Here is a 26,183-nt window from a genome sequence, read left to right on the forward strand (position 1 = left end):
TGCTGCCCCCAGGAGGCGTTCCTCATCCCCCCACACTGCCGCGGTGCTCTCCTGCGCTCGCTGCCTTTCTGGGCATCCCCAGGCTTGGAAGACCTGCGGCACAGCCCCATGAGGGAGGGGGAGCTGCGCTCCTGCGTGCAGGAATATCTGCCTAGAAAGTACCAGGCTTCTTCCACTCCTACATCACCATCTGCTAGAGCCCAGCCTTCTTGAGAGCAGAATTCAGAAGGAGAGGGAATGATGCACACAATGAAACCTCAACAAAACCCCAACACCCCCCCCATACTTTCAGAATTAACTGCCAGGTTATTTTTCTACAAAGACAGCAGCAGCATGTTCTTCTTTGAGAGGGCCAAGCTAGCAGCAGCTGTGCTGCAGAGAGAGGAGGGACCGCTCACACTCTTCTTCCCGAGCCAGCCTTACCTGCCAGGGCAGCCTCTTCCTTTTCACACAGTGGGGATGAAAATGCCGCTAACTGCACCTCACCAGGATGTGCTGCTTCATCTGCAGAGGTCAGTCGCCCTCTCCTCAGCGCTGAGAGTTAAACAGAAAAACAGAACAGGAAGTGGGAAAAAAGGTAGAGGATGATGTAAAAGGCAGCAGAACCCCAAAAGCTATAGCTGAGACACAAGGCAACAGACAACAAATATTTCATGAGGCCTGGCCTTGCGCTGACGAATCATCAGTGGGCCCTACTTGGTGACAGAAAACCCCCCGGTGTCTCTAGGCACGTCTCACTCTTGGCTCTTCCAAGGTCAACTCCTAACCTCTACGTTTTCCAAGCACGAAGCCAGCGATTCCCCGGAGCTCCCAGAGCACCGTGTCCTGGTACCGCCAGCAGACCGGCACAGGCAGAGATCGGTGTCTGCTTCCCCGGTGAGGAGAGAACCGCTCCGGCCCCCGGGCAGCGCGTGCCTGTTCTGGAGAGATGCCGCACGCGCCAACGTCAGCGCAACGCCAGAGGTTTACTTGTGAGTCGGCACACGTGAGCACAGGTACATCACGGAGCAGGGACATAACCGGGCACAGATTTGATTTTGCTCAGGATTAAAGAGCTTACATGCAAAGTAAAAAAAAAAAAAAAAAAAAAAAAAAAAGTTATATAACAGTCCCCACGAGCATGTTTGAGCGTGGGCTCTGCGGTTACCTCCAGTTCTTGTATTTCACACTTCCCCGTGGTATTTGCACATGTCAAGCAGCGCTCCAAGGTAAAACCGCCCTGGCGTCAGCTCAGACGACACAGTGACGACTGAGGTGCCTCCAGTAGTGCTCAGCACCGGAGACTCAAGGCAGCAATCTGTGACCAGAACTGTACTGGTAAACTGGTCGCTCTACAGACATCCACACACAGCGGAGACAAGACCCTGCTATATGTATTTCTCAAGAATAAACACAGTTTTCACACTTTTTTTTTTTAATACAAACTGACAAATCCTGTTTTTTTTCCAGAAATAAAATTTTATTGTCATTAATACCAACTTTACATACTGGTCTATTCCCCCAGACTGCATTTCCTTTGCTTTTTATTATTTTATTTATTTTTTTTAAAAAAAAGGCGTGTTTTTTTTTTTTCCTTCCTTGATCAAGAAGAATAAGGGAACTATTCTTTTAAATGATGTCAAATTCCTTCTTGCTGGACATGTGTTTTTGCTATTACAAAACTATTAAAATGTGAAGGAACAAGTAATATCAAAGACACATACAGTAACAGCACTACTGCTTTTGGGTTGTGCTAATTTACTTGAACAGAACTCGGTCAGTTCTAAACGGCTACCCACATTTGAGAAATTATATTAACGAAGTAGAAGACTTTAACGTTAATATAACCCACGCAAGAAAAATGCAGCATCTCTGTCTTGTCATCGAGTATCTGGGAAGCTCAAGTCTCCGGTAAAATGGGACACCTAACCTCAGTTTGTCTGAGGCATAATCAGCTCGTAGTGCCCAACCTGGCCTTCTTGCTTCAGCTGGTCTAACAGATCTTCCTTGCGCCGCTTCCTGCTCACCACCAAGTACCTGTTATGCCCCTGCCCATGAGATTTGCTTTTAAGACCATATTTTTGGGCGATCTGATGTATCTGCTTCCGCTCGTCCATAGTCAGTTCTCTAGAGAAAGTCAAGTCAATGTGACTTTCTGAGCGTGCATAGTTTCGAATGATCTCTTCAATATCTCTTTTAGCAATTTTGTTCACCCTTTCTACATCAAGCCCCAGTCCTTCCCTTTTAAACTGCTCCTTCACCGAAATAGGCTCTCTAATTCCTTCGCCATCTTTCCCGAGGCCGCCGCCTTTCCAGCCCATCTTTCTTAAAATTTGATTCCCGATGTTGTCTTCTTTGATCTTCTGTTTGAACGCCTCTTCTGCCGATCGACCCCGAATCTCATTTCTGGAGATGACGTCTTCGACGGTGCCTTTCTTCAGGTTATTAACAACAGTTGGCTGAGTCTTTTTGAGGATTTTCACGGCTTCCTCTGCTGCCTCATGCTTGACAGATTTCTTCACTCCAACTGCTTCTGCGATGAATTCATCTTCAAGCAGCACCTTGCATTTCCATCGCATGCCAGTCATCCTTTCAAAGACATACTCCACCGTCATCTTGTTGAACTGGGCGGTGTCATTCAGCGTACACACCGGATTACTGGAGTTCTCATAAACCACGAGGTCCTTCAGGTCCTTCTTCCGCCCGGAGCCCCGTGAGGAGCACCCCACTTTCTGAACCTGGGTCACTTTGATGGCCGCTATATTCGACTGCATCTTCTGCAGAATTTTCAATGCCTCCTCAGCCGCCGCGTGCTTGCTGGTCTTTTTGGTGCCGAATCCCTCGGCGAGGCAGTGGTCTTGCAGATACACCTGACAACGCCACGAGCGGTTGGGCATTAATTCATATTTATATTCAACAGACATTTTGTTATATGAGGCAGAATTGTTGAGTATTCCTATTGCGTCACTGGCATTCTCTGTGAGGACAAAACTAGTCCAGTGTTTGTTGGTGTTAGTGGAACCTTTCACGGATTCAGTACCAGGCTGCATCGGGACACAGTCCCTGTTGGCAACTACAAACTCCTCGTGAGGTTTGAGAGCAGGAGGGAACTCTGGGCGAGTCACGCCCGCCTCGCACACCACCAAGTCCTCGTGATAGGTGTGCTTGAACTTCCGCTGAACCACTCGAACTTCCACGGATTTCTTCAGCAGCTTGACCGCCTGCTCCGCGGCTCGATCCCTGGATCCGTTTTTGCTGCCGGCGTAACCGGTGGCCAGGTAGACATTCTGACATCGCACTTCACAAGCGAAGCCATCCGTTAGGAGCTTCTTGCTCTTGGGGAGGTCAGCAGGGGCGATTTCTTTCAGAGGAACATAAATATATTCAGGATTTGTCTTGCATGCCTGAATTGAACGTGTCAAAAGATAGGTAAAGTTAATTTTATCAGTCCCAGTGTTTGCATCTGGGTTAGCGAGATTTTTCCAGACAGCTGCTGACAGTTTCTCGATAAAACTCTGCTTCAGCATTATAGCTGACGGAGGGAAAGTCTCTGATGCAGACGGGACAGCTGAAGGAGAAACAGAAACCTGCAACGCGCCGCCTGCGGTAGAGTCCACGCTGTTCACAGCCTTCTTGGCTGCCGCCGCCTGGCCCGCAAAGCCAAACCCCGCTGCGTTGGGGAGCTGGGGATCCACCTCCCACGCGCTCGCAAAAGAATTCGTACAGTTTTCAGCTGGCTGCGCTGTGCTGTTTGTGTTTGCCTCCTGATTCATCTCCTGCATTTGGACATCCAGAGAATCTTCCTTCTTGTCGTCCTTCTCAGCACTGGTGACAAAGTGTATGGGTTCAAAACGTGGTCGCACCCGGAACCGGGGGGTTGCCTTTTTGGGCGGCTCAGGAATCTCTTCCGGCTCTGGACCTATGGGGTGGAAGACAACGGCAAGATTACCAATACATGCTACGACAGGGAGACAGTGTTTTCACCGAGTGATCTCCAGGAGGAGCCTGCCGGCTCTGAACGTAGGATTCCCACTACTTAGCCACAAACCAGAAGGTTTCCTTCCAAAGACACTCACAGTTCATCAAATAAGACCGTTCATTCTTGTGCAGGTCACTCCAGTGGTATTTCCAGCTCCACAGCAACCACACAGAAACCTCTGCCCATTTAGTTACAGGGATTTTAGGTCTGTACCACTTGCTCTGCCCCCCAACATTGCCCACTGAACCCACCCAGTCATTTCTGAAGTTAACCCATTCAAATCTACTACAGCCAGTAAGAGCACCGGAGCGGGACTAGAGCCTCAGCTCTCACTCCGCTGCAGGGCTGCAGGATGATCTCAGATAAACTCCTTTATCTCCAGGTCTTCTCACTTGATGGAGGAACACAGCGATGCTGAACCCTCCCTTCCAAAACACGCAGGGCTGTTAACGACAGTGTTAACAGAAGTGTATTTTCTGTAAATAGAACTACCCTCAGCTAAAGGACACCAAACATGGAGAAATCTGCCCAAACCTCAGGTGACAGCTGCAGCGGCTGGGCGGGGGGCATTACACCTTACTGGTAGACCTCTTGTTCGTTAACTAGAAGAAATGCAAACGAGGCAGAATATCCCGATAGGCACAGCTACTGCAGAAAATGAGGATCAAATAGCTGATGAGCAAACGTGTTACATCCTAAAGATGGTTATACAACACTTCTCCTGTGAAAGACGCAGCCCCCACACGCTGAAGTGGTACATGTGTGTCATTTCATCAAAGGGGCAAAAGGCCACCTCAGCGCCTTGGAATGAGCTGCCTAATCCAGCGCCACTGTGTGCAGCCGTAATATAGGTCAGGCAACACATCTGTCTAGACATCACACTACCACAGCGTACTCATCACAGCCTAGTTCATTGCAGATGAAAAAAAATTCACTTCACATACAGCATAAACAGGCCTTCATGTTTAAATTGGCGGCAAAGCTCTTACACACGCGGTAAATCCTTCGGTCATCGGTTTTGAGGAGTTATGGCAAGGTTTATATTTCTTGCTCAGTTTGGTATTTTGATGGTTGCACTGCAGCAGCACCTAAAGGCTCTCACCAGCAGAACAGCTCTTTGTGCTGTCTGTAACGTGCAAGAGAGAACCCTTCTCCTCAGAGCTGCTGCCTGAGGCAGACAAAACATGGGAGAAAAGTAGTATTTATTTCTCCGTTTTGCAGCCAGCCCATGGAAGCACAGAAAGATTGCTGGGTGTCAACGCAAGGGAAGAAACTTACAGGGATTATATCCAAGCCTAGAGGAGTCCTGTGCTGTCTGACCATTTGTGCTTTGAACAGCCAAACGACCGCCTGACGCTGTCTCAAAGCAAGGGCCTGCCTGCTCGCACCCACAGCCTGCACCTGCGGACACGAAGGATTCCCCCGGAGAGAGGGCAGGGAGCGCTGAAGGTGCTGGCGAGGAGCCAGCGGATGGAGCCACTGAACTGCCAGCCCGCTCTGCCTGCTGCATCTCCTCCACTGGAAGAGCTACAGCTGGAACATCGAGGACTCTTCCGGGCCCAGTAGGGAGGAAAAAGAAATAAACAAAAAATTAACCCCACCACCGAATGTTCCAAGCAGGTCATAACTCCACATCAGTGAGCTGAACTCCCTGTCTCCATGTACAATCTCTTCTCAGGTCAGAACATCACCCCTCACCAGGGTGAAGAAGGGCAGACAGACATTTCATTACACAGATTCAATTTCCTAACACTGTCACTAGGGAAAATCAATTACCCAGTAATTTCAATGAAAAATGGTATTTTTCTTAAGCAAAAAGAGAACTTTGCACAAATCACGTACACCCCACAACACGGCAGAGGAGGGGAAACGGCTGCAGCCCAGCAGCACCATGGTCGTGTCCCTTCAGTTTGCCGTGCTGGCCCTCTGGCAGGCGGCCCCGTGGCGCACCGCTCTCCCCACGCTCCCACCGATGCCCACCCAACAGGAGGACATACTCACTGTCAGATGGAGAGCGGTATCTCTTTAGCTTCCTGCCAGGGACCAACTCGTACGTCCTCAGTTCCCCAATATCGATGCCTTCAGCCATCTTGAGAACCTTCTCCATGACCTGCATGCCGTATCTGTGAGGATTCAACAGCAGACCACTTCAGAACTGGTCCCACAGGGGCAACACACACACACGCACACACGTGCTTTTATTATGCAAAACAAGAACTAAAGCTGCCTGAGACACAGCACCTGGTGCAAGGGAGATGCTCCCCCTGGTTTTGCTGGAGTATTAACGCAGCACCGGAGCACCGGCCTCCCGCCGTAGCTAGGTCAGTGCTGGCAGACAGCCCGCACACCAGCCAAGGAGCTACCTGGCTCCAAGTGAACCCATTTGGGAATAACAAACCGTGCAGCTACCAAAGTGACAGTGGTTTAAACTCAAATTTAGAATCACAGAATGGTTTGGGCTGGAAGGGACCTTAAAGATCATCTAGTTCCAACCCCCTGCCATGGGCAGGGACACCTTCCACCAGACCAGGTTGCTCCAAGCCCCATCCAACCCGGCCTTGAACACTGCCAGGGAGGAGGCAGCCACAGCTGCTCTGGGCAACCTGTGCCAGTGTCTCACCACCCTCACAACGAAAAGTTTCTTCCGAATAGCTAACCTAAATCTCCCCTCTTCCAGTTTAAATACATTATCTGTCAAAACGTAACATTTGGCAGAGCTACTAGGAACACTGAGGAGCACAGGAGCGTGGTGAGGAGTCTCTGTGGGCATTGCAGCTTCAGTGAACTGAGCACAGGAGCGACTGTCTGGCACTGAAGTCTCGTCTGGGTCAGCAGCCACAGAGCGCACGTCACCAATACTGATGAGATCGCGGCTGCCGGATGACAAAAGCACTGCTTAGCCTTTATTGACCACTCTTTGAAAAGCCACGCTAATTTTTAGCTTGGCAGCTGTAACTGAACTGCTTTAAATCCCTGAGCCACACCAGAGGTGAGGTGGCTGTAGGTAGCTCTGTGCAAACCCCGACCCTGCTGCAGCACGCTCACAGTTCCACATGGGCAGGACACGCACTGCACAACCCCATCCCTCTCGGCCTCACACCCCAAACCATCTAAGTTTTCCGTTGCTCCAGGGATCTGTCACATGTGTTCAAGCCATTTGCACACTGAAGACGAACAAGAGAAAAACCCCAAACCTTTCTAACCAAGGAGAACCTACAAATGTGGCCTGAAACGAGCCTCTGACAGCCCCGCGCTGTGGTTCAGAAAGGAGAAGAAGCAACCTTGCCCCTGGTCCATGGTGTGCTCACCTCCAAAAGTCAAAAAGCATCAGGTCACTGCCCACGGACAGCAGTCTGCAACCGTCCCAACAGCCAGTGCTGCAATAACTTGCACCAGCTTTTAAACACTGCTGTGCCAAGGGCTCTGGAAATCTACTTGCTCTCCACTCAAGAAATGCCCTTCCTGTTCCTGATTTATTGGGGCTGGCAGAAATTAGATCCATTTAAACTGCTGGGCGAGAACTCTGAACCCAGACCACTGTGGTCCCCGCTTCACCAGCAGGTACCCAGCACAGCTCAGCCCCAGCGGAGGCAGTGGAACCGTGCACGGGAAGAAAATGCCAGGAGGGATCAAAGGGAGGTGGACACTGGTGATACCCTCATCCTCCCGCAGCCAGAAGGGAGAGGTGGGAATCTCCTCCTCTCTCTGGCTTACAGGTACAGTACCTGGGATGGGAACATGAAGGACAATGCCCTTTTCCAGCAGGGTGCAAGAACAGCGTTGGATTTGACAGGAGTTGTGTCACTCTTCTTCACCAAGGATGGAGATGTTTGGGGCTCAGATTTCTGCCCGGGGGAAGATCAAGTGGTCCCAACATGTGTTTGTCTAACCTGGCCTTAGAAATCTCAAGTTGTGGAGACTGCACATGGAGGCAGAGGAGTCCCATGCCTCTGATGTCTAGCTAAAGACAAGAGGTAAGGGCCTCAAGTTGCACCAGGGGAGATTTAGATTGGACGTTACAAAATTTCTTTACTGAAAGAGTGGTTAGACATTGGAACAGGCTGCCCCAGGAGGAGTCACCATCTCTGGAGCTGTTCAAAAGACACATAGATGTGGTGCTTAGGGACATGGTTTAGTGGTGGGCTTGGTAGTGTTAGGATAATGGTTGGACCTGATGATCTTAAAGGTCTTTTCCAACCAAAATGATTCTAAAGTCTCCCTGATCTGACTTAAATATGTTACCTCTTACCCTGATGCCAGTAGCTCTCGAGCATAATGCTCCCACCCGCCCCTGCTGATTTTGCAGCCACCTTTAACATATCTGAGAACACATGCATCTTCTCTCATCCACCCTAAACTAAGTGAATCCTGTTACTTAAATCCTTCCTCACAGACAGTGTTTTCTAAGCCCTGGACATCCTCCAGATCATCCCCTAGCAGACCACTCCCTTGGATTTCATCAGCAAAGACTCTGATTTGTATTTACTCTGACAAACAGGTTGTCTGCAGCTAGCAAGCAATCAACATTAAAAAAACAAAACCAAAAACCAACCAACAAACTTAAACCAACAAAAATCCCCCAAACTTTGAAGTTATTCACTTGATACAGCGACAACAGCTCTTCCTGAGCAGCAAAAGGCCGTTCCAGAGAAAGCTGTGGGTCCCCTCCCTTCCCCAGACAACTCTAAGTAAAGCTGCCAAAGTAAAACTCTTTCACAGGGCGGCGTGTTCTCCGTGCCTGTGCGGTGTGTTCACGTTTGGGCACAACACAAGCTTTGGGGAAACATCCTCACTGATAACGGCTCTGCACCTCATCACGCCGAAGTCTATTGCTGATGTCTCCCCTGAGAGTTGCAGGTAGAGATGTTCATCAGGGAAAGTATGTGCACTTACAGGCTTAAATTGCATCATTTTTTAGGATTCGAGATCTTGCCACATAGTTTCTCACGTCTGTTATCCGCACCCTGTACTACTGCATTGTTTCCCAAAAGCACCCTCACAAAGAAGGCCCGCCATTAAGGCAGCGCACAAACACATTAAGATGAGCTAAAGGACCAAAGAGACTATATCTTAAGACGACACGCTCAATTTTAACATACTACTCAAGCTTTGGAATTTGATGCTGCTTTAAAACTATGTTCAATTTTGGTGCCTGCAGAGCAGAATAGTTCAGTGCCTGGACCAGAAAGAAATAAGAAAACATGCAGATCTACATTTAATGATGTTGACTTGGCTCTGTACAAACGACACAAAATACTCCCCAAAAAGGATTTGGATAGTGACATTAATAAAAGTCAAACTATATGCCCTTCAGCGTTCACAAGCTCCTCTGTCACTGCACAACTCGCTGAAGTCGGTTGTTAAGCAGTTGCTTCTGTCTTTAGAGCCTTATGTCCAGTTAAAAATAATCACAACATCAGAAGTGTCAGTCGGGACATGGGTGACGTTTCTGCTGCTCTCCACAGCCTTGCTAGTTACTGCACAGTGGTTTCTGCACGTTAACAGTAATCTTGACGAAGGGAAACCTCTTCCATTCACCAGTCCCATTTCTCTCGGAAAAACTGAGCTTTAAGGGGATTGTATAGGCTGCTTTTTATATAGGCTGCTTTATGCTTAGCGGGATACTTTCTTCTCACTTAAATTACAAAGCACAAAACCACACGCTTAACGGTCCTCAGGGACGGGACACCAAGAGCTAGTTTCAGAACACATACATACTTTCTCAGCAGCTTGCTCCCCTCTACATACAGACACATACTCGAGCGAAGAAAACTGTCCAGGAACGACGTTCTCCTGCCTCAGCCCCTTCCATCCCAGTACTTCTGGGGTTACTTTTTGACAGCCAGCTTGGGGCCGAGATTCAGCCGAGCAGCACCGGGACACGATGGGAGCCCCTGAGAGTCGGGGAGCCGAGAGGAGCGGCCGGAGGGAGCCCCAGCTCCTTCTCCCCTCCTGGTGGCGGGGGCAGCCCGGCCCCGCTCCCGGCCGGCGGCTCCAAACTTCTGCCCCGACCCCTGCCAGCCGCCCGGGCCGCCTCCGTCGTGCCGCGGCCGCCCCGAGGCCTCGGGGGGACCCTCCTGACCCCGGCTGACACGCCGGGGCACCCAAGCCTGACAGCGAGCGCCAGGCCCCGGCAGGCAGCGGGGCCCAGCGGCCGGGGCCTGCCACGGCCACCTCGGACGGCCGCCTCGGGGCCCGGACCCTCCTCAGGGCCTCCCCACACCCCCGGGCCCTCCTCAAGCCCCCGCCCCGAGGAGCGGCCGGAGCCGGGGATGTCTCGCCGGGTCTCACCTGCAGCCCATGAAGACGTGGTTGGTCCAGAGGACGGAGAGCGAGAGGAGCTGGTCGATGGCGGCGCCGGGGTAGCCGTGGAGGTGGCGGAGGATGAAGCGGCGGCGCAGCCCCCATTGCCGCTCGGTCTCGTTGTACTGCCGCCACTGCTCCAGCACCGACTCGGGCACCGGCTCGGGCACCGGCTCCGGCGGCGGCATGGCGGGCAGCGGCTCGGCGGCCGATCCTACGTCGCCGAGGGGCCGTCCTCGCCGGTGGGCGCCGAGCCGCCGGGCACAGGCGCGCACGGCGGCGGAAGCGGCCCAGGCGTGCCGGAGGGGACCAGGCCCCACGTGCGGACCAGGCCGCGGCTCGCTGCGGGCCGCCGGGGAGCGCCGGCCCGGCCCGGCCTCAGCCCCGGCCCGGCCTCAGCCCGCTCCCCCCCGGCCCGGCCCGGCCCGGCCCGGCCCGGCCCCTACCCGCCCCCTGCCCGCCGCGCCTCCGCCCCGCCTCGGTGGCGGCAGCTCCCCCCTCAGTAGCGCGGAGCTGCCCGGCCGGCGCCGCGTCACGTGACCCTGCGTCACTAACGCGCGAGAATCCGCGAGAAACCGCCGCCACTGACGGCCGGTCTCCTCGGCTGCCCCGCGCCCCCTGGCGGCGGTCCCGGGGCGGGGCGGTCCCGGGGCGGGGCGGTCCCGGGGCGGGGCGGTCCCGGGGCGGGGCGGTCCCGGGGCGGGGCGGTCCCGGGGCGGGGCGGTCCCGGGGCGGGGCGGTCCCGGGGCGGGGCGGTCCCGGGGCGGGGCGGTCCCGGGGCGGGGCGGAGCGCTCCAGGCGGCGGCGAGCGAGGCTGCCGCAGCCGAGACCTCCCGGGCAAGCCCCGGGGTGGGGGGAGCGGCCAGCAGGCACCCCCGCCAGGCCGGCCCCGGCCTGCCCTGAGCCCGCAGGACCGGCTGTGGGCGCCGCCCCGGCAGCTGCTCCCCGCCGGGCAGCGCGCTGGAGAGGCCCGAGGCCTTTCCCCTCCCTCACCGGGTGTGTGGGGGTGTCTCTCCGCAGACCAGGCCCCTTCCCCCGGATGCCCTCGGTGCAGAGCCGCCGTTACCGGAGACAGGCGAAGGAAAGCGCCCGCCGCCCCCCAAGGGCTGTGTTTCCCTCTCCTCGGTGGGCGCCTGGAGCTCTCCTGCCCCACCGGGGCCCCGCTCCCGGCTGACCCGGGCTGGGCCAGCGCCCCCGGGCCCCGGACGCGCGAACGGCAAGCACGACAGCACGCACGCAGGCTTTCGGGTTTTTTATTTAAAATTTACATGGACGTTAGAAATATCAGGCTAAACAGTGCTGGTTCTCCGATACTTGGCGTGTGAATGTACAGCTCGGGGCGGTTCTGGAGCGCTTCCACCGGTACAAAGGAGCCGGGGACGGGGGGGAGGCAGCTCGGAGGGGCATGCAGCGAGCGGGCCGGGGGGCGAGGAGTGCACGGGCTGGCTCCAGCACACCGGGGACGCTGCAACCCTGCTCTGGAGGAGCAGGACGGATCGCTGTTACTGTTATCCCAGCTGTCGGCTAACTTTCTTCTGACTTCGAAGAACAAGAGGAGGTTGAGTTAGGGGGAAAAAAAATATACCACTCGACCCACATCCACCAGCCGATGGAGCTTGTTTAATAAGGTGGGGAGATACAGGAGGACACCAATGAAAACACACAGTTCTTACTTTATTTGTTTGTTAAAATTAAATATTTCGTGGCTGCCAACAGAGCAAATTGCACCATGTTTGTATTTCCTTTGACTCTGAATGCACAGTTTCCAAAACCAATCGAACAACAGCATATTGAAAATATTCCTTAGGCTTCACACCTCATGGAAGCCCATGACATTTATATTATTAAAGACAAAATTAGAAAAAAAAAAAAAATGCCCATAACAATGTTGGAAAATGTATTCGCTACATCATTAGTCCAAACATAGTCACATTTCTGTTGCTCTTCAAAATTCCAGGTAAACAATCCGTTCCCCCGTATGGCCCTGTCTTGTCACACAAATTACAAGACGCTTCAATTTCAGACACCATGCAAGTCAGGAAAAGAGCTTCTTTCCAAGACACTAACACTGAAGATTTGTTCCCCCCCCCTCCCCAGACATAACACCCTTAAACTCTTCTAGAAGTGGCAGTCTTCTCCCTCAGACCCAGTGCAGCTGGCGAAGACAGATTAAAAAAAGCTACAGAGAGAGACAAGGGGAAAAAAAAGAGAAAAAAAAAGAAGATTATCAAAAAAGAGGAAGACATTCAAAGAGCAGGAAAAGAGAGATGCAACATGAACACAGCTGACAGAGGAGAGATGGAACCTCCTTGTGGTACGTCAAGTACTTCAAGGAGATCACACAAGTAAACCTTTTTTCTTCAAAGTCTTCAAAAAGACTTTACACAACTTTAAGGAACATTCTAACAAGGCAAATGGTCAGGAAGAACAGCCAGCGACCTGCAGTACGGTAAAAAAAAGCCACATTAAATGGTGCTTTTGGCAGATAATCTAGAAATCATTAACGGACTGGTATTGACTGGTTTTGGGAGCAGGCCAGCATTCGACAGCAGAGGAAGAAGTAAACACTCAAATTATTTTAACTTGCTTAAAAAAAAAAACCCACCCACAAAACAGTCAAAGACTTTTATGGGAAATAAAACTGTATTTATGGTGAAACAGAATACCTGAGAGAATACATTGCAACCAAGAGTTTGAACTGCCTCGATCGCTGGAAGCGGAGGCCAGACCGTCGTCTGACCGCAGTTACTGCACAGGGTCTGCTGCCGCCGTGAGCGGGCAGCAGCCTCACACGTCCTGAGGAGCAGAAACGGCTCCTGAGGCTTTAGCACCACCCAGACCACCTCTCTACCACAATCCTCAGCAGCAGCTGGCGCTAAACCCAGCGCTGCCTATCACGGCTAGGTCTGAGGGGTGCTTATCTTCCAAAAACCCAGGGTCTGAAGGGGTTTGGCTGCAGCATGCATCCTGATCCTTCAGCGGGGTCAGGACGTGGGGAGTCACCCACAGACAGAGAACTTAGCCTGCACACAGCGCGACTGAAGGATCAGGGTCACAACAAGCAAGTCTGAAACGGAAAGGAGGATTACATGCTAGTCTTCAGGTAGCATGAATCAGCAAAAGAAAAAATAAAAGCAAATAAAAAAAAGAGAGATGATGTCATGAAAATGACACCAAGGACAAAGAGAAAAGGTTTTTTTATCTCTCAACTATGCGATAATTGGACTAAGGCGGTGGTGTCATTTTAACGTCACCAATAAATACATTTAAACTGCGTTGTTATTTCGCCAGCAAAAATAACTCACAGAACTTATTTCCACATCTCTTACTTATCTGGGTGGAGAGGGACCAGGAGAAAGGGGAATCCGTTAATTGTAGTGAAAAAAGAAAAATAGTGTAGGATTTAAGGTGCAGCATCCAAAACCTTGTTAGGACTAATTTTACATTGTTTAATAAAAGCAATAACCACCAGTACATAGTAAAGACAGAATCACAATGAGGATATAGGAGAGAGCAAGGGTAACACCATGGAAAGGTCACAGCTGAAATGCTGTCACGTTTTATTTAGACCCTCCGATTTAACAAGTAAATGAAGGTCCATTCCAGCCCATTGTATTCAGGGGTAATTACTCAGTACAGAGCCATGGGTTACTGTAAAAGAAGGGCAAAGAAAACAAAAAACAAAAGAAGTAAATGTTAACCAGAATTCACTGTCTGATTAAGTCTTTATTTAAAAACAAAACTCATCCAGAAATACAGAGAAGACACCTGCAGGCAAACCACAGTTGCACTTGGCCAGAGTGAACTCCTGGCCCCAGTGAGCAAAATACCCTTCTTTTTAGTGCAAATCTTGCAGTAAAACAAGGCTTTTGCTGAATAGAAAATATGCAACCTGCCAGCATCTGTACACTTCTAAACAGATGCCAAATAAAAAAAAAAATAAAGGTAATACTTTTTGCATTAAAACCAGAAATTGTTGGAATTGCTGAGAAGAAAGTCAAAGAAACATCGTGTTTCTTCACAAACACTGGTATGTACAGCAAGGTGACCAGCTTTCCCTGAGATTGGATCCAGGATGTGCATCCAGGCCAGCACGCTGAGAGGGAGACAAGGCAAGAGATCCTTCGTGACCCCTGCAGCATTCAGAGAACACTTAGTTGCAAACCATGGATCCAAGTTTGAGAATCCCCCAAGCCTGAGGACTAGAGGTTTGGACTCAGGCCCACGCCTGTGAGGATGTCAAGTTTTGCAAGAAGTCCTTTAAAAATTATTTGAGTCACACATGGAGGCATGGGGCGGGTAATGAGGGGTTAGATACAGCAACCTAAAAAGGGGAGAGGGCAGCCAGTCTCTTGAGACAGCGCATCCCACCCCACGGCAGCAGCGGGTGGCATTCACAGCGCCCCCACGAGAGGGGCGAAACGCAGCCCCTGCACAAAACAGAGGGAGAGACAAAAGGGCGAGCAACCGAGAAGAGGGGCCATGAGCCCTAGGAGCGCTCGGCAGCCCGCTCTGCCCGGAGGGGAAGCGGTGTCAGCCATGAGCATCTCTTGCCAGTTCCACGCAGGCTATTGCCGAGTTCTTCACAAGAGCAACCACAACCCAGAGCAGCCAAGGGTGCGGCCTCTTGCTTAAAACAAAATGGTGAGGGCGGGAAGGGAGCAATGAGGAAAGGTGAGCAAACAGGCACAATGGCATAGCTGCGTGTTAACCGAATGTGGGGGCATTTGCTTCTGGTGTGAAGGGAAAGGTTCTACAGGAAACCCGAACTGAAAATGAAAGAAAAAGGCAGATTAATGGTTTTATGGATTAATGACAAAAAACCAAACCAAAACAAAACAAAACAAAACAAAATGAGAATACAAATGTTTCCTAACACACACACAAGAAATGTTGCTAAGTGTTAATAAGGTTTAATTTGATTACAAAACATGCTTTATGCAGACACGCACATGCATACACGCACACACACTCAGCAGTGGGATGAATCAAATTTATTTTCTAAAACAATCCTTTCACAGTTTTGCAAGCTACAGGACTCATCAACTGTGACTTGTTTTGTACCCTTGCAAAACAGTGGAGCCCTATAATACTTTATGGATCAATATGGAGAGTATTTTTCTGAATTCTGGAGAAGTACCATATATACATATTTAATTTAGCAAGGACAACTGCCCATTGAAAAAGGCACTGTCTGCATTTGTATAGTGGGAACAAAGAACTTCATTTGATTCAAAGCCCGGCACACAACAGCGTACAGTTATGAGGACTGCCAAAAGCAATCCAAAACCAACAAAAATCAGTAATGTTCACTCTAACTGCACTTTTGCTGTGCCTTCGTACTCAGCACCAGAATGAACACTGTTATTCTTCGAGCTTATTTTTCCACGTTCAGAGCCTGATAAGCAGAGGATTGTTCTTTTCATTGTTTTACAGTTACCATTGGCAGCAGAGCCATGCATTCAATGGGACTGCTCAAGACGACTGCAAGCTCCAGTTCGAGTCAGCGCAAGACCCTTCTGAAGCTCTTCTGTTAAGTGGAACGTCCCGTTGAAATTAAATTCAAATGCCTCTCACTGACAGTGTAATGTTTACTTGCTTTTCTATTTCTCTTGGTGGAGCTAAGAGGGAAGGAATCCTGGAACCAGCTTTTCCCTCATTAAGGGCAGACCAGAAGTTAGTTTGGACTGCATCCTGGAGAGAATGTAAAACCTGCAGGAAAGGGTGGACTTGAGGCTGAGTTTTCAGGGTATTTTACAGTTAAGTGGTGCTGTTCCAACAGGTGCCTTCTCCAAGAGACCTGTGCACCTCAGCCTGGGGTGCTGTCACCCTCGCCTTGGATAATAACAATTGCTGCTCTGTCAAGAAGCAAGACATTCCTGTGGGAGCTTTCTTTTCCTCTCACCAGAGAATCAACAGCAAATTAAAGTCTCAATTAAACACACGCAACCCTAGCTGTAAGTAGACCACTGTCATTAGCAGTTTAACTAATAACCCTAATGAGGATGCTGCTCTCCTGCCAGGCAGGTGCATTTCTTACGCATCTTTATTTAAATGAGCCTTCATTTTACAATAGATGCTGGCACTTCACACTGCAGGCACTTACTTGCTTATGGCCAGGTTTGTTAACCCTTTCAGGCAACCCTATCTGTTCCACAAGCCTGCCCGTGACTATGTGGCCACCCTACCTCCCTGCTCACGTCACGGCAGAGACACTCTGGACAGAGGCACAGCAACTGGAGCAGCGCAGACCCACAGCACACCACCACTGACAGGGCTCTGCTCCACTGGGAACGCCCCGTGCCATGGCAAAACTCCTCAGAAACTCGGATGCTGGCTCTATTCGGGGACAAAGTGCTCTGGCAGGGTTTCTGGACCCATCTGCAACAGAGCCCTCTTCTACCACTAGCCTTACCCTAACTGTGGGCACACTTGGCATGGCTCCCAGGAGTGTGGGTCTGTGTCTGTCTGCTACAACTGGACAACCAATCCATGGGTGACCCATCTGACTGTTAAAAATGTCATGAAGTCTCTCAGTCTATCTTCAGAGCCTTCATTATCTGCCAAATGCTCAGCCCATCCTCTGTTGTGGTTTTGGACAACCAACTATAATCGGTCAGCAGGTGAATATTGGTTTGGTTATGCGGCAGTAGCTTCTTTCACACCCTCTCATACACAGACACACACTTGTACACACACACACAGTTTGGTGATTCTCTGGTGCTTTGGGACAGAGGAAAGCTCTAGGTTTGGCAGATTTTACCATCTGTTAGTATGTGAAGTGGGTGATAGAAACTAGTCTTGCAGCTACCTTCACCTGCACTGTAACCACAAGTTAACAATACGACTTGGAGGGGTGGGAGGAAGGAGGAGAAAGGGAAAAGACGTTTTCATGGCTAGATAGGTTCCCTCATGAGCACCACCATCACCATAGCAATTGTTGCCATAGTATCAACATGGCCTACGTGATTAAAGAATATAGTTTATTTCTAAGGGAGCCAGAATAAAGAAAGCAGAGCCAACAAAGTGCTGGGAAAGTTTAAAAGGAAGAGGACCTAATCCTTATTTTTCTATGTTTCATGTCCTAGTACTAGAATCTTTAAAGACAAACTTTGTTGCATCCTTTTTCTACAATTGCTTATAGAGAGAGAGTCTGGTAGAGCACGTATAGAAAGCAGAGGAAGACAGAGATAATACTTATAGGCTTCTGGACTCGCACAGGGTCTGCTTTTTTAGGAACTGTAACTGATCCCACTGTGAGGGTTGTATTAGTTAATGACGCTTACCAGGACAATGTGCCTCATGCACCATGCAGCCAAACAGCAGCTAACTGTAAAACAGCACACATGTAAGAGCTAATAATGATGATGATGATGTAACAACCAAAAAAAAAAAAAAAAAAGAAACCAAGTCATGATTAGTGCAAATTACAGAGCTTGGGTTTACAAGAGTCATCTGTGAAAGAAAAAGGCTAGTGTACTGCCAGCCATGTAAACAAGATACAATTAAGCTACAGGTTGTGAAATTCATGGATTGTTAGAGATATGTATGATTTAAATACTGAAATGGATTATTAAGGACAATTGGAGAAGTTACAGAGTAAAGAAAGCAGCACCATTTCTAACACAGCTATTTTCCTGGAGGAAAGAGAGGCCTCCTAGCATCTTCCCAAGCCTCACTCAAGCACTGACCTACCGCTTTCACGGACTTTTCTGCACCTTTCTGTGTCCTTAACCAACAAGGACAGTACCAGATGAATGTGCTTGGTGTCAAGGAGCTCTTTGGAGATCAGAACTGCTTTTAGGAACAAGAGTGTGACTTGGGCCGCAGCGACTAATTGCTCACACTACAGGGCATGTCGTCTGCCTTTTCTGCATTCCTGACCGTGACTGATCTCAGGGCTGAAGTCTGCAGTCCTCAGCGTGCACACGTCTGAGGGCTCTAAGCATGAAAGAACTCGGTTGTGTATTCCTCATATAGTCCAGGCTGGGGAGAGAAGTCTGTCCCCAGTCAGTCTCAGGCTCCTCAGTATGAAAAGATATTAAAACCCCCTGAAGGTAATTCAAAAGAGCGAATCAAAATACGCAGTGGGAAAAGGAACGGACAAGCGAGAAAAGGGCAGCACTAATTGCTCATCGCAAAAGAATGTTGACATTGAGGCAGCTCCAGCTCAAAACTAAAAAGCCCAAACCAGGATCTCATTCTGGTTACTGGGTTTTTCCTCTCCTGTCTCATTTGATTCCAAATTTAACAGTCAAGGGCTCGTTTCCCTGACACGCAGTCCTGTCAGCTCTTTTGGGCACGCGCCATATTGTTCACATTAACAGCACTTCTCCGTGTACTTAAAGGCCGCGTAGCGCAGGCAAGATTTACTCTGGATTTGCCCCAGGGATGTGCAGAGAGGGGATTATGGCAGTGGTATAGAAACCAGACCCTTGTTTATCTGTGCACCGCTCTTGGTACCCACGCGAAGGTGGCACAGCACTCTGTTTCGGGAACCGTATCACAGCGAGAAGAAAAGGAACCGCTCGCTGCCAGGTGACCTGGGAGGGCTGTTTCAGCTGTGCAGCCGGTTGCTCTTGAGCAACTGCAGAGCGTGAGGAGTCTGGCATGGGCACGGCAGACGGCCCAGATCACAGGAGCCTGATGAGGGGCCGCATCCTGTCACGCCAGTCCCTGGCACAGGGAACTCCTGCTAAAGCCATGCAGTACCTCCCACTGTTTCTGTGGAGGGCAGAAAGCTGATCTAGGGCTGGAGAGGAGTACTAGCACTAACAAGGAGCTATGACCTGTCCCCTCATTTTGCAGATTCCACAATTCAAGACTGTTAGTCTCCCTGATTAATTTCCACAGTATAAGCTTTTTCCCAACCTAAACAAGTAAGACCCTCAGACAGGACACGCTCCCCTCCGGGGGTAGCGGGACATCCCTGTTACCCACACGCTAGCCTTGGCAGCCACTATTGTTCCACTTCATTACAAGCACTGACAGACCAAGGGAGAAGCAGGGAATCTCGGGGAATAACATCAAAGTTCATCCTCTCGCATGCCGTCAGCAATCAATGGGGGAGGTTAGCACTGCTCCCTGCTCTTCAGGATGACAGCTAAAGGTAAAATGCTTCCAGCTACTGCTCAGCCTTACTAGGGAATAAATCTTGCTGCAAACATTCCCCTGATAAGGATGGGCTAGGTTGGGAGAGAGATACGAATGTCCAGAAAAACAGGAAAGGAGAATCATTACCAAAAAGCAAGTATCACTGGGTTAGCTACTTACTTTTTTCTTTCCTTATCCCTTTTAAGAGTTTGTGATCCTCCAGCCTGCTGAGCCTGAGATTGGAGCAATTCAGCTGCTGTCTTCCTTTGTTTAAATGCATTTACTTCATCATCCAGAGACTTCTTCTTATCCTCTAGCTTCTTTTTTTCATCCTGATGTAACTTCTTCAGGCGATCAAACTTTTCATGCAGCTAGAGGGAAAGGAGAGAGGTGAGCAGGACCCAGCACTACCAGATATTCTGTTCACAGGAGAAGAGGAAGATGGAAGGATCCTGTGAGATCTGAGCCTGCAAGTCTCCTTTGGTCTCTACATCACTTCTAGCCCCCTGAGCTGACACTGCATGGACAAAGGGCAGGGAACAGTCTCCTTCCACAACAGCTTACAAACAGGGCAGTGTTCTAGTGATGCACCATTGCACAGACTAACAGTAGAGGGTTGGGAGAGTATAACTGTGAAAAAATTTTAATCCATTTCCAGGGGTCTCTACCTTATTCCTCTTTAAAGGTCAGTAAATCACTGTTTTTTTCACAATGCTAAGGAAGTTGTATGGGTGTATCTTTTATATAACAAGCTTATATCAGGGCTGTTTCTCTCCTTGAATCACACTGCAACTCTCCATCAGAATCAAGACTACGGCACTTTCATGGTGCAGTAAGTTGTACACTGCAAGGACTGATCTAGTTTTGTCCTACAGGATGAACACCTTAATGTCCCCAAATCAAACTTTAGACTTCTTGATAAAAAAGTCCTAAACTACACTGTGCAGAAAGTTTTGGCAGCAGCTCCCTACTTGAGAACGGATCTATCACTCACAACCATGAGGAGACAAGTACTGCAGTCTTCACCTCTTTTTCAGCCTCCTTCAGCTCCGCTTCTTTTTCCTTGACTCTCTGGACAAACATTTGCCTCATTGCCTCTTCCTTTTTCTGCAGTTCCCCTAGAAACTCATTTCTTTTGGCTTCGTAGGTTTCTTGTAAGCTGAAAAGAAAGGAAAGTCCAGTGATACGACTTGGGACAAACTCTGCTTTCCCTAAGACTCTGAAATCAGGCCCTCAGCATATTGCTTGCCCACAGCACATCTGCTACCCACCCACCCACCCATGTGTGCCCAAGGTCATCTTCATCCAACCATTTTTGGGGCCTGTAAGCTATTGCACTTTTCTGTAAGTTGAATGTTGGGCCACTCAAAGAGACCAGCAGGCCAGAAACACTAGTTCAGAGGGACACTGCTGTGTCTCTGCAGCACAAACATTTCCACTCCTATACGTGCAGCTTCACAGTCAATCCTGCGCACGCTCTCTGTGTTTCCACCTTCTCTCACTCTGCCAGCACCTTTGCTGAAGTCTGGATTTATCTGACCTGGCAGGTTTTCTTGCTGCATTGGTTCTTTCCACGCTCTCTCAAGGACACGGACACACACACACACGCACACACAGCGCATCCAACAATGCGTCTCTCGAGCTCTCCTGTCTCCTCCAGGGATCCCACCTGAAGGGTTTGCTGTCTGGATCGGTGTCCTTAAAACCCATCTCTTCCAGTTTACATCGCCGGTACAGCTCATAGTGGCGTGTGTGGGTCTGTTCACGAAGGTCTTCCATGTTCACACGGATCAGCATCTCCCTCAGCTTCACAAAGTCGCAGTGAGCTTCATTCTCCACTGTAAGCAGACATGATAAGGAGTAAATGGGGGCAGAAACAAAGGTCTCTTTCCACATTCCCCACCTGTCTACTCCTCCAACAGGTTTAACAGCCCTTCCAAGCAGAGAAAACTGTCACTATTGGCCTAACACAAGGATTTAACAAAGGATAATTGCCAGTGAGACATTAAAGTCCAGCAGGTCCTTGCTCCTCTTATGAGACCCCACTGCCTCCTTGCAGAAGTGTCACCATTCATGCCATGAAAATCCCAGGGCTCAACTCACCCTGCACTGTGCCCCAGGGGTACTGACGAGCTTTCATCATTTTGTTTCCTATCTTCAGCTCCTCCGTGCTCCCAATCACTGCAAACGGCAAGTGGGCCTGGAACACATTTAATGACACCCACATTAGTCCTTCTCAACTCTCACGGACTTGCCAGCACACAGATTAGCACAGCCACTGAGCAAGACAGTCGTTATGCACACACTAATCTCAGGGAGTCTAGTCACTGGCCACTAGCCCAAGACAAGGGGGGATAAGGAAGGGTCCTTTTTGGAAACCTTGTTAGTGCTACCACTCTATATCCTCTACCTGGCTGATCCTCCCAGCCACAGGGTCTCAGGTGAGATGAGCCAGTGCAAGACTAGCATCAGAATGGCAGGTTGAACACGCTGCACAGCTGAGCCTGCGGTGCTGTCCCAGGGGCTTGCCGTGGCTGAGAAGAACATCTGCACAAGCACAGAAGCAATAGAAGAGGTCTTGGAGCCTTCTTCATTTTATCCCCCCCACCCCCACTCCCTCAGCTCACACTGCAGCACAAGAAAACTCGCTCTATCATACCAGGAGAACAAAGTCCCTCCTTCACCCCCAGCGTAGCAGCTCTTTCCTCCCTGCTTGCTTCAGCCCTGGAGAGGAAGGGCTGAACACATCCCTGCACCGGGTCAGCCTCTGCATCCACGTGTGCCCCAAGGTCTGCCCCAGGCTGAGCTGGGAAAGACTCTGCATTCCCCGGGGCTGTGCTGAGCCTGCCCTGTGCTAACACCTCCTGAAGAGGCCCAAGTCTGCCCTCCTGAAGTCCAGGGTGGCGAGCTTGATGTGTGCCCTCCTCATTGCCCTAAGGATCCTGAACTCCACCATTTCATGGTCATTGCAGCCAAGGCTGCCCTTGAGCTTCACATTCCCCACCAGTCCCTCCTTGTTGGTGAGAACAAGGTCCAACATAGCACCTCTCCTCGTTGGCTCCTCTATCGCTTGGAGAAGGAAGCCATCATCAACGCATTCCCAGAACACTCCTTTATTAAAACTGGTTCTGAAAAACCCAAAGGAATGCCAATGGCTTTACAAAATCCTCATTTATATTGATGCTACGGGCAGCCACTCCTAGATGGCTGCATAGCTAGAGGACAAAGGAGGCCAAATCCAGGGATCACACCCATGAGGAGGGATCCTGGGGACAGCAGAGCAGAGCTGTACTGCTAGCTCAACTGTGCCTTGTTACGCTCTTCAAGCCAAGAGCACAGTTGTTACAAGTACCTGAAGGCTGACTAAGAACAAGACGGATTTGCTTTTCAAACACTCAGAAATAAAAAAGTCACTTCCTAGCAAAGAAGATACTTTCTGCCTTCTGCAGAGAGACTAAGCAACTCACCCAGCACAAGCTCAGCAGAGTTAGAACAGAAACACTCCCGATACTTCTCTAGGCTCAGAAGACCTCACCTTACACTCCCCTCATTCCTCAAACTCAGGCAGCCAAGCAAGCCCCCCAGACACTGCTGTGATACTTTGCTGCATTTATCTGTTGTACAATAAGTGAGATCTATTCCCACCTTCACTTGCTCCTGGGAACTATATTGCATTCTGCCAAGCTGCAAAGAAGTCAAGTGCAAGGTTTTGGCACTTAAAAATAAAGTTGCCAGCTCCCTGCACCCACCCCTTCTGCTGAGTTTTGTGCAGTGACATTTGTTAACTAGAGCTTTTAAAGTGCACTGAGTTCTGGGCAATTAAATGGGCCCCAGAAAGCCAACTAAATGGACGATCTGTGACCCTAGACTGCTCTCAAGAGCATGCAGTGAAGTTTTAATTCCACAGGTTATCCGAAAAGTTGGACAAGTTCACGACAGCTGGTACCAGCAGAAGATTTCAGAGATAATGTGTTCTGCTTTCAGAGTGTGGCTCATACAGTCAAACTGCAAACACAGCAAAGCTGCCTGCAAGCACTCACAAAGATGGGCTCGTCAGCCTTTATTCCTGGACTTCCCAGCTCTCGCATGAGGGAGATACCTAACACGTAGAGTTAAGTGGGGCTGGTGGTCAGCCTGATGAGGCCATCCTGGGCCATGCAGAGGCTCTGTGCACTGGGGCCTCCTGGGTCACTCTCCATGCCAAGCTACCCTTGCAATCAGGCTGACACTCCAGCGTCTGGAGGGACGCAGGCCAGCACGGAGCTGTGCCTGCTCTGCACAGGGTGAGCTCCCTGCGGGAGATGCCAAGTAGCAAAAAGAGGAAAGTGGTCTCCCAGGGTGAATGAATCTGATTTTTCAGCAGAAGGCTGTCTAATCGCAAAGGGCAGGGGATACAAAACACTGGAAGGGGAGGAAACAAAGCTGTCTCAGCTGAGCAGCCTCCATACCGCAACCTGAGGGAAACTCCCCTAGCCAGCTTTCAAAGGAATAATTTGCCGCTTCATTTCTACAAGCTGTGGTTTTTCCTGCCTTCAAGACAGACCACACACAAGCAGCAGCACTATCCACAAACCCTTCTGCACAGGGTGTCAAGAAGAATCGTCAGCAGTCCCTGTGGAGCAGGTCACTGCCTCTCCACTGGCTGCAAAAAGGCCTTACATGTCCCACGGGGTCTGGCTGTGCAGCCACTGTCAGGCAGCCTGATGGGGGAGAGGGCAAGCAGAGATTCCAGGGCTGAGCAAGGGCCACGTGCCACCTTTGGCTGCTCTGGGAGGACATCACACCAGAGACATCACACCATGGGGACTTGCTGGCTACTGCCAGGCACTGGGTGGGCTCTTCATCTACTGCAGGTCGGGCCCCTCAGCACAGGAAGCACCCAAACTGGTCCACACCCGAGTCCAACTGCTGGAAACTCTGAAATGCCCCAGGTACTAAACACCACAAAGGCTACAGCCTGTAGGTCTACACAGGGCCATCGCAGTTCTGTGGCATCAGAGGCTCCAGCCCAGCCGCTCCTCCTCCAGGACTCAGGATCAGGTGAATGTTTGCTAGCGGCAACGTGCTCCCACTGCCGACCCTCTCCTCCACAGCCCACCAGTGCTGCCCACTTCTCCTCCCATCCTGCCACTTCTGGGTAAGAGCTTCCAGACCCCCCTGTCAGGTTCTTCAGACTGTCCATGAGGAGCATCACATGGCTGGCTTTTCCCACAGCTGTTAATGCTTTTTGTTTGCTTTGTATCCAGGTCTCTGGGATAGCGAAGTAAGGGGATTTCCAAGGGATGAGAGCAAGCGAAGCAACCTAAGAAACACCATGCTATGGCCACACAGGCTCAGCCGTCCGTGGGTCCAGCTACCCTCAACAGCAGAATCACTTCCTCCACTGGTACCAACTGTTCGGCTGCTGTCTTTGCCAGGGAGAAAGTGCTGGTGATTTCCTTCTTCCATCAGTGAGGAAGTTCCAGCTCCCACCACGTGGATCAGCTCGTGTAGCTGCATGTGGTTTCCTTTAACTAGCAGGTGCAGGAAGAATAGTTTCTTCAGTAATTAGACTAATTAATTCAAAATGGAAAAGCCAATAGGGAGTTGCAAGAATAGGAGAGCTTGGTTTTCTTATTTAAGAATAAAATCCAGATGGAAAGAGACATAAAGAGTTTTGGACAGTGTTTTCCCTGAACTTGTAAATATACTTGGTGGGATTCTCAAAAAGACCAAATTGGTTTCAAGGAAAACCAGGCATCTTGTTCTGAAGACTTGTTTAATCTGATTATTTTCTAAATACTTCACTTGACGCCTTTGTTCATGGTTAAATACTTTTGTTTCTGATCATGATGGCACAGATTTTAAATCCTTCAGTTAATCAGTTCCTGCCAGATCAGGCAATATTTTCTCTGTTTAGTAAGCCAACTTGGAATGCAAAATACTCTGGAAAAAATGTCTAATGCAGCCAGCACAAGTGGGTATAATAAAGTAAAATGCATATGAAATAGTGAGTTTGCATATTTTAAAGCCTAATTTTACTTTTTATGCAAAAGACAACTAATGCAGGTTACAAGTAAACACTAAATCACCAAAAGACCAGTCTCAATTTTCTCCATAATTAAAAAAGAAAACAAAAAAAAAGTAACTAATCCAGAGAAGTTGCTGGTCAGCAAGAAGCACTACTTAAGCATTTATAACCTTTCAAGGATGTTGATCTGCAACAGGCAAAGACAATGAAGCTTTCTGTAAAGAGGTACAAACACAAAGGTTAAGGCAACTGATTCAAATAAGTTTCCCATTCTTCAATTCTAAACATGACTAAAATTGGCAATTTAAGTTGCAAACCAAAATCAACCATCTTGGCTCTTTTACTGGTCACGATCCCTCCACAAGCTCATCTCCTGACCTGTAGCATAAGCAGATCTGTCTCATGTTGCTCTTAAAATCAGCATTTGGATACTAGTTTTCCAGGTCTGCAAAATTGCCTTGATTAGATCCGGATTCTGGCCTGCTTAGTCCCCATAAATGTGGTAATTACGATTTATCTCAGTTTAATGGAGGATTTAAAGAGTTGATCTCTCTGTGCAGCGGCTGACACAGCCCAGAACGTCTACAACCCGAGACAGCAATTCCATCCCAGGAGACGTGTAAACAGTGAAAGGAAAGACGAGCCGAGGTTTACCTCCAGCTTCAGAAGGGCCAAGGGCAGAGAACTTCTCCCTTTGCCATCACACCTCTGGTTCCTTGAGGATGGAATGATGTTGCATCTCTGTTTCAAGGAGTAACTGTATTCCTACCCAGCAAGAGCACTAAGCGCTGAGAAAGATGCTATCACAAAACTACTCTG

The 26,183-nt window shown here is 49.8% G+C and overlaps 2 protein-coding genes across 9 annotated transcripts in view; both read right to left on the bottom strand.

Annotated features, from left to right (window-relative positions):
* Window positions 1-1,437: 1,437 nt before the first annotated feature.
* On the bottom strand, window positions 1,438-10,455 carry NKRF (NFKB repressing factor). Of its 2 annotated transcripts, none has more exons than XM_086469995.1 (3): window positions 10,250-10,455; window positions 5,952-6,081; window positions 1,438-3,872 (listed from the first exon to the last, which is right to left on the bottom strand). In XM_086469995.1, exons 1-3 carry the CDS (start codon window positions 10,447-10,449, stop codon window positions 1,911-1,913), a joined length of 2,292 nt encoding a protein of 763 aa, XP_086326121.1. In that variant the 5' UTR covers window positions 10,450-10,455; the 3' UTR covers window positions 1,438-1,910. The 2 variants fall into 2 exon arrangements, with proteins under 2 accessions (XP_086326121.1, XP_086326120.1); XM_086469994.1 differs by having other exon boundaries at window positions 1,438-3,898; window positions 5,960-6,081; window positions 10,250-10,449.
* Window positions 10,456-12,420: 1,965 nt separating this feature from the next.
* Window positions 12,421-26,183, bottom strand: part of SEPTIN6 (septin 6) — a 33,533-nt gene continuing 19,770 nt past the window's right edge. For 2 of the 7 annotated variants that reach the window (XM_086470446.1, XM_086470448.1), the window contains exons 6-9: window positions 21,458-21,554; window positions 21,024-21,192; window positions 20,381-20,513; window positions 19,531-19,725 (exon numbers count right to left, since the gene is read on the bottom strand). In XM_086470446.1, coding sequence (XP_086326572.1) covers window positions 19,531-19,725; window positions 20,381-20,513; window positions 21,024-21,192; window positions 21,458-21,554 — 594 coding nt within the window. Of the gene's footprint in view, window positions 12,441-13,887; window positions 13,913-14,251; window positions 15,031-17,547; window positions 17,592-19,530; window positions 19,726-20,380; window positions 20,514-21,023; window positions 21,193-21,457; window positions 21,555-26,183 lie in introns of those variants that run through there. The other 5 variants (XM_086470447.1, XM_086470445.1, XM_086470449.1 and 2 more) reach the window with 5 other exon arrangements.

This window comes from Leptosomus discolor, chromosome 9, assembly GCF_034619465.1.
Source record: "Leptosomus discolor isolate bLepDis1 chromosome 9, bLepDis1.hap2, whole genome shotgun sequence".
Classification (NCBI taxonomy): Eukaryota; Metazoa; Chordata; class Aves; order Leptosomiformes; family Leptosomidae; genus Leptosomus; species Leptosomus discolor.

What these genes read in the sequence shown, in the direction of transcription:
- NKRF (XM_086469994.1), bottom strand. Translation starts at nt 10,449, where the DNA reads ATGCCGCCGCCGGAGCCGGTGCCCGAGCCGGTGCCCGAGTCGGTGCTG. An exon ending in CACGTCTTCATGGGCTGCAG is followed by an intron (nt 6,082 to 10,249) that starts GTGAGACCCGGC and finishes GAATCCTCACAG; the next exon opens with ATACGGCATGCAGGTCATGG. An exon ending in ATACCGCTCTCCATCTGACA is followed by an intron (nt 3,899 to 5,959) that starts GTGAGTATGTCC and finishes TCCACCCCATAG; the next exon opens with GTCCAGAGCCGGAAGAGATT.